General features: G+C 32.1%; 1 protein-coding gene across 1 annotated transcript; it reads left to right on the top strand.

Annotated features, from left to right (window-relative positions):
- Positions 1–5,787: 5,787 nt before the first annotated feature.
- On the top strand, positions 5,788–7,180 carry LOC21387254 (probable xyloglucan endotransglucosylase/hydrolase protein 10). Its single transcript, XM_010097327.2, has 4 exons — positions 5,788–6,000; positions 6,129–6,229; positions 6,342–6,535; positions 6,633–7,180. The coding sequence occupies exons 1-4, from the start codon at positions 5,814–5,816 to the stop codon at positions 7,033–7,035; spliced, it is 885 nt and encodes a 294-aa protein (XP_010095629.1). The 5' UTR covers positions 5,788–5,813; the 3' UTR covers positions 7,036–7,180.
- Positions 7,181–7,284: the final 104 nt, after the last annotated feature.

Raw genomic sequence — 7,284 nt, 5'->3', positions numbered from 1 at the left:
ATTTAATAATAGTTTTATTGTATTATATTAAATATAATAATAAATATATATTATATTGTAATTATATATATTATATTATAGTATAATATAATATAATCGTTATTTTTAATTATTTAAGTTATTATTTTAATAACATTATTATATTATATATCATAATTGTGACAACCCTAACTTTTGATCATCATCCTATATTCATACTTAACATTTCTTAACCTCTACTACTCTCTAGTTATAACCTCTTAAAAAAATTCAGGCCAATTTTTTTTTTTTACCATGTACGTCTAAATGCTATAGCATTTAGCTAACATTCTTTTTTCATTCGTAAAATGTTGCAGCATTCAATTTTCAACTATTCGTAAAATGCTGTAGCATTCTGTTTTCAACTATTCATAAAATGCTTTAGTATTATGTTTTCAATTATTCGTGAAATGCTGTAGCATTCTGATTTCACGAATGAAAATGCTGTAGCATTTTGTTTTCACAAATGAAAATGCTGTAGCATTCTGTTTTCAACTATTCGTGAAATGCTGTAGCATTCTGTTTACAACTATTCGTAAAATGCTATAGCATTCTGATTTCACGAATGAAAATGCTGTAGCATTCTATTTTCAACTATTTACAAAATACTGTAGCATTCTGTTTTATTAATCATACCTTGTGACTAGAGGTTGCTATGCATAGCCTCACTGTCTCGTGAACTCAACTTTCGTTACATAAATCATCAATATTCATAAAACATTATTTACTTTATACACGTAAAGTTCAATAGCGTTTCCGAAACACGATGCATCTACAACTCACTTGCCCACACTCTGCTGCTACATCCTCTTTGCATGCCCAACAACAAGTTTCAGGGAACCGGTGCCTTACCCGAGCTTCCTACAACACGAACAAACTTAATGAGCTTTCACTCAACAAGTATCAATAGGTCATAACAGATGCAATAATTATGCATACCCATATATGCATTCATGTCATATATCCTAATACATTCTGTACTACTAAAACATGTATGGCTTATGTTCTTCTTCTTTCATTACATACTTTGTTCAGCTTTCATCTCATTATAGTCGATCATATTGCATTTTCACGTTCTTAACGACTTTCATTTTCTGTTTATCATTCTTTTCATTCTTCTTTACAGGTACCGTACCTTTATATGGAACGGTTTTTATTTTTTATTTTCTTGGCTTTTACTTCTTATGGGCCCTGTCCTGTTGTACCATAGCGCACATAACCAGTGAAGAGTGAGGTAGCTAACCAATCCAACTCAGTCACGGTTTCATTTCTTTCATAGTCTCACAATAACCTTTCTTTCGAAGGCTGGTACAAACAAGATGTTTGGTCTCTTACCGTTTATCAATTTTCTCATTGAAACGGTAACTTTAGTTAAATCTTATGAATTGTGCATTTTTGAGCAGTTTATCATGAGATTAACTTTTTGTTAAAGTTTAACTTTTTCTCGTAACTTGACCTTGACTTAACATCGATACATACTTTTTGCAGAATAAAGTTCTACGGCTACTTAAGTCTTGTAGATACATGCTTAACATTGTAGCTATCTAACATTCACATTGTATCTAACATTCAAAATTCTACCATATGCACAATTTCTGTGCAACATAGAAAAGTAAGCTTATTCGTGATATAGCAATAGAAAAACTATTGTACTTACCAAAGTTTCGCTAACGATGCGTCATTTGTCTCACTTGGCGCTTTCCGACTTCAATCGTTAACCGATCCTATTGCATAAATTTTCGATCATTAGATTCAAAATCTAAGATCAATAATTACATTAAAATTTAATTCGGAAAGATCTACCATCCTTATGTTTGGTATTCAATCCCAAAATATTTTCTATCTCAAGAATTTACACTAAAACCGTGCACGTTCCTCAGTCATGGCCCTAATTTTTCAGTTTCGGTTCAGAACTGTAAATTCTCATTGTGTTCGGTTTCTATACATCACCGATTATCGAAATACCTTTCTTTTCACACTTTAATCCTTTATTCCTCTTAAAATCCGGTTTTAGTTCAAAATACTCAAACTAAATTTCGGCAGAGTTCCGCCTATTTCTGCATGTTTCCCGAGCTAACCTTAGCTCGTTTTATCCGTTGTTTCCACCACCAAACACCATTCACATACTTTATCTTTCAATTACACAACAATTTCTAGGGTTTCATCATATATCCATAAAATTTTTCCATACCAAAAATTGATAGAAACAAAGGTCAATTAACCTAGAATTTATCCTTGACTCATCCATTTTTAAGTTCCTTAACCATTAAAAACCAACTATCATACTTAAGTGAAATTTTCCTCATGCTTTCTATTGTTGGGAATGGTGTCCTAGAAGCATGAGATGTAATAGGATATTTATTATTTATTTAATAAAAGAGTTTATTGAACATTTTATGTGCATATATTTATGAATATTTTATGAATATCAAATGAAAATTTCGTGATTATTTATGTAACCTTAAACATTGTATATAAGTGTTGTATATGAGAGGATAATGTTTAAGGATAATAATCAAAAGGTGATGTTCGTAATAAATTTAATTAAAGTTCAGAATATTTAATTAGAACATTACTAATACATGTCATTCCCATTTAGAATGGAATGGTGTTATCTGCACTGTTAATGTGGTGTGATATTGAATGAGTGTATTATGCATAATGAGATTATGTGGAACAGGGACAAAGACACAATATGAATTTCTAATAATTTATGTTAAGTGTAAAAATTCTAATTGAGTCTACCGATGGTCATATATAAAATGGTATTAATCCTGAGTTCTTAGCAAACTCCTATTTATGGATTTGTGTCTTTTGATTTGCTCGGTACGGATTCTGAGACCCTGAATCCTATTCCTTGTATTTTGGAGACATGATGAAGTAGGTAGCTGAGAATGTTATTATACGAGATGAAATCCATTCCTTCTTGAGAAAGAAGTAGATAAATAATTCTCTTGAGTGTTGATTCGGTACTTGGATTTGTTAGAGCGCTCTGGTTCATGAATGTGTTTTATGAATCACTATCCATTAGAGAATCAATGGTATTCAAGGATGAAGATATAATTAGAGAGGTTAATGGATTCTACCTGGCTCTAATTATGAATTATCTATGGAGGATTGATCTATATGCAATGACTATATCAAATGGACACTTCACAGTTTAGAAGTAATTTATATCTATAATTTTGAAAGTGCAATTCCAAGTTTATAGTGAAGTAACTATTGGAATTAATTAATTAATTAAAGGGTTTAATTAATTATTAATTTTATCGGAGCTCGGGATTATAAGTCCATTAGTCCCCGCGTCGTCCTAGTAATTCTGCCAGACACAAAGGGCAAAATGAGAATTTTAGAATTACAGAATTCTAAAATTAAACACTCAGAAATAATTAATTGAGAATTAATTATTATTTAAATAATGTGATTATTTAAATTTGAATTTGAATACATCTAGATTTATCAATTTAAACATATTTGATAAGTTGTTCAATTTAGAATTCAAATTAATTTAAGTGTGACTTAAATTAGAATTTAAATTTGAGTCAAAATTGAACTACAAGATAAAGGATGATTTTCTCTTCATTCCCTATCTGAAATTGGCGCCTACCATAGGGATAGGATCACCTAGGTTGGCCGGCCATCTTGAGGATAAAGAGAAGGAGATTTTGTTCCAAATTCAAATAGGAGATAATTAACAAGCTTTATCTTGGAGATAGAGATTGGATTCTTTCTAGAAGTTTGACTTCTACTCTATAAATAAGAGAATGATAGAAAACTATTGAGACAATTTTTGAAAATAATTTTTGACCTAATTTTCTGAGGGTGGCCGAAATTCTCCATAGAGTGAGAGGAAAAATATTTTTTCTCTAAAAAAATTCTACATCGTGCATGCGTTAGTGTTTGTGGAAATTTGAGTGTTTATTCCAACCCGTTTTTTGCCTCAAGTGTGCCCACACACACGTCTACGTAGATTCAAGGAATTGACGTGGAAGACTTTGGTTTTCTAAACACAAGGTTGTGAAGCAAGGATTGTTCGAGATCAAAGAACTCAAGTTATCATCCTAATCGGCCTCCAGGTATTTTTCCTAATTGAGTTCTTAATAAATAAATTAATATGATTAATTTATTCGTGCATAAATTAATATAATCTATAGAGTATCTTAAATGTTTTATGAAAATTTTTGTTATACTTGATCCGCTATCCTCACGCTTCTGCATCCGAATTTGATTCAGAAACCAACATCTATCACCTCCCATGTGCAGCCATAGTGAAGAAATGAGAGGAAAAATTTGAAATCTCACCTTAGAGAGTGAAGAACAAGCTTCGGTGATGCTATTCCTCGGTAGATTCGACGATTTCCGCTTAAATCCCGTTTTTCCTTCACTTTGGAATTTTTTTTTTCTCTTTCTCTCTTGGCTGATGTTCTCTGTTCTTATGTATGAGAAATAACCATTTCTCACGTAATATGTCATTCATGAACCGACCAATACATAAAGTAAATGTCCAAAAATGAAATCTTGACTTTTTTAAGGACTTTTTACAAAATTCCCAAAATATCCCAAAAAATATCTTTCATTTTCTTCTCCATTAAGTCTTGGCCGGCCACCTTGCATGCCACATGGCTCAATCTCAGCCTTCCATCCAATTTTTCACTTTTAATCTCAACCACTGATCATTTAATAATTATCCTATTTTGGTTCAATTTAATTCCTATCCGGTATGCGTTTTATATGAGTTTTTCAGACAGATGGTCAACTTAGTCAACCTTGACCATTCTTGACTAACTTTTCGAGGGTGACGTTTTAGTCGACTCTTCATCAATAAACTTTGACTTGGTCAACTCAAATTAGTCGAAACCCTAATTTTTTCGGTTCGGCCTTCCGAACCCCTTTTTCGTCCGTTTTTCGTTTCGATTGTTTCAAAAACCCTAGAACTGATGTCTTTCAATTCTTTTCCATTTTTTAAACTTATCATTCATGTGTTTACCCACTTGTGGGCTTAACACAACATTCCATACTTCTTTCTTAAATACAGTCCAAAAATCGGTAACTGCATCGTAGTTCAGAAATTTCTGAACTTTAGCTTATAACTTGTATTTCATACTTATCATAAAAGTATTTATATTAATGATACAAAGGATTATAGGAAATATTATCCTATACAATAATTCTGATAAATTTCTCGGTCATGACAATAATTCTGATAAATTTCTCAGTCATGACAATAATTATATAATATTTTATTATAATAATAGTTTTTAATTATATTAAATATAAAAATAAATATATATTATATTGTAATTATATATATTATATTATAGTATAATATTATATAGTCATAAATTTGAACCATCCACAGCAGTTCAACCTTATAATTTATCAAATGCTATTATACTGATTTTGGAGCCAGCATAGCTACTATAATTATTGTTTACTAAACACTCCGCTGCTTTTTGTAACAGTTGCTTCTTCGTTCAGCACAGCTAAAAGCAATTTTTTCAAAATCTATAGCACTACGAAACTAAGCCATGATCATTAGTGAGCATATTATAATTAACACCTAAATAGGGACGACAATAAACTTAAAATCATATTATATTATACTTCGTAGGATGCTAACGAACTATTTTGCTTCATCCTAAAGATATTCCTGCTTAATCAAAAACCTTCCTTGTCTTTCACATTTTCATTGCCCTTTTCCCATGCAATGTATACTTACATATAAATAGCTCCTTCAACGTCTTCTTATCATGGAAAAAATAAGCACAATTGAAAAAAGAAGTCGGAAACTAACCATGAATGGCAATCACAAAATTATCATATTTTTCAGCCTTCTTGCCGTGAGACTTGTTCAAATTGCTGAAAGTTCTGTCGTTTCAACTGGAGACTTCAATAAGGATTTCTTCGTAACATGGTCACCTAGCCATGTAAACACTTCCGCCCATGGCCGCGAAAGAAGCTTGAAGCTCGATCAAGAATCTGGTTTGTGTGCTAGCTTGTTAAAATTCATGAAAAAGTATTATTATATATAACAAATAAAAGGATTTTCAAAACATCCTTTTAGTTTAAAATTTTTCTAATTTGTTTTTAATATTTGTGTACAATTATAGGCGCGGGCTTTTCTTCGAATCAGATGTTCTTGTTCGGGGAGATTGACATGCAAGTAAAGCTAGTTCCAGGCCATTCAGCAGGCACAGTTGTGGCCTATTATGTAATCAACACTCCTTTTTATCCCATGTTTTGTTTCTTTGTTATGGCTGATTTAAAAAGAGAAAAAAAATAAGTAACAAAATTTAATTTGGCAATATTTGTGATTAATGCAGTTGACATCTGATCAACCAAACCGTGATGAGATAGACTTTGAGTTCCTTGGTAATGTGGCTGGTCAACCATACATTCTTCAGACAAATATTTTTGCTGATGGATTTGACAACCGTGAGGAAAGGGTTAATCTTTGGTTTGATCCAACAAAGGATTTCCATACCTATTCCATATTATGGAACCTTCACCAAATTGTGTAAGATAATATACTTCAAAAGTAGAGCTATTATATTATTATATTAGATTGGCCAAAGAAAGAAAAAAAAAATGTAAACATTTTTTCTGTCTTGTAGATTCATGGTGGATTGGGTTCCCATAAGAGTGTATAGGAACCATGCAGACAAGGGTGTCGGATTTCCGCGGTGGCAGCCAATGAGCATCAAAGTCAGCCTGTGGGATGGTGACAGCTGGGCGACTAGAGGCGGCCGCGACAAAATCGATTGGTCAAAAGGCCCCTTCATAGCTTCCTTCAAGAACTACAAGATTGATGCTTGTATTTGGAATGGAAATGCAAGGTTTTGCAGGGGAGAAAGCCCTACTAATTGGTGGCACAAGCACAAGTACAGCACCCTAACATCCACGCAGAGAAGGTTGTTCAAATGGGTTAGAAAGTACCACATGATTTATGACTATTGCCAAGACAATGAGAGGTTCCAAAACAATCTTCCAAAGGAGTGTTCCCTACCGAAATATTGATCAAAATAGGAATTTCATTTATTTTTTGTTATTTTTTTTTTATTGCCAACTTAATATTCATATCATATATGTGAGGCTGTAACAAGGAAAAGAGGAATCATTAGTTAAAGATTGGAGCTTATTAGATCAAAGTATTTGTACCTTGGAAGTAAAGTAACCTTTTAATTCGCACGTCTTATTTGGTTTGCACACCCAAAAGGTTCTCTAGCTTTATTGTATTTTTATTGGAAAATTCGGTTCTTATAATCT

This window comes from Morus notabilis, unplaced genomic scaffold, assembly GCF_000414095.1.
Source record: "Morus notabilis unplaced genomic scaffold, ASM41409v2 Scaffold1100, whole genome shotgun sequence".
NCBI lineage: Eukaryota > Viridiplantae > Streptophyta > Magnoliopsida > Rosales > Moraceae > Morus > Morus notabilis.
Note: the sequence above shows the minus strand (reverse complement) of the source record. Positions and strands in the feature narration are given on the sequence as shown.

Excerpts from the sequence above, each read along its gene's own strand:
- LOC21387254 (XM_010097327.2), top strand. The coding sequence starts at position 5,814 with ATGAATGGCAATCACAAAATTATCATATTTTTCAGCCTTCTTGCCGTG. Across the intron at positions 6,230-6,341 it reads GCACAGTTGTGGCCTATTAT|TTGACATCTGATCAACCAAA; the intron begins GTAATCAACACT and ends TGATTAATGCAG. Across the intron at positions 6,536-6,632 it reads TGGAACCTTCACCAAATTGT|ATTCATGGTGGATTGGGTTC; the intron begins GTAAGATAATAT and ends TCTGTCTTGTAG.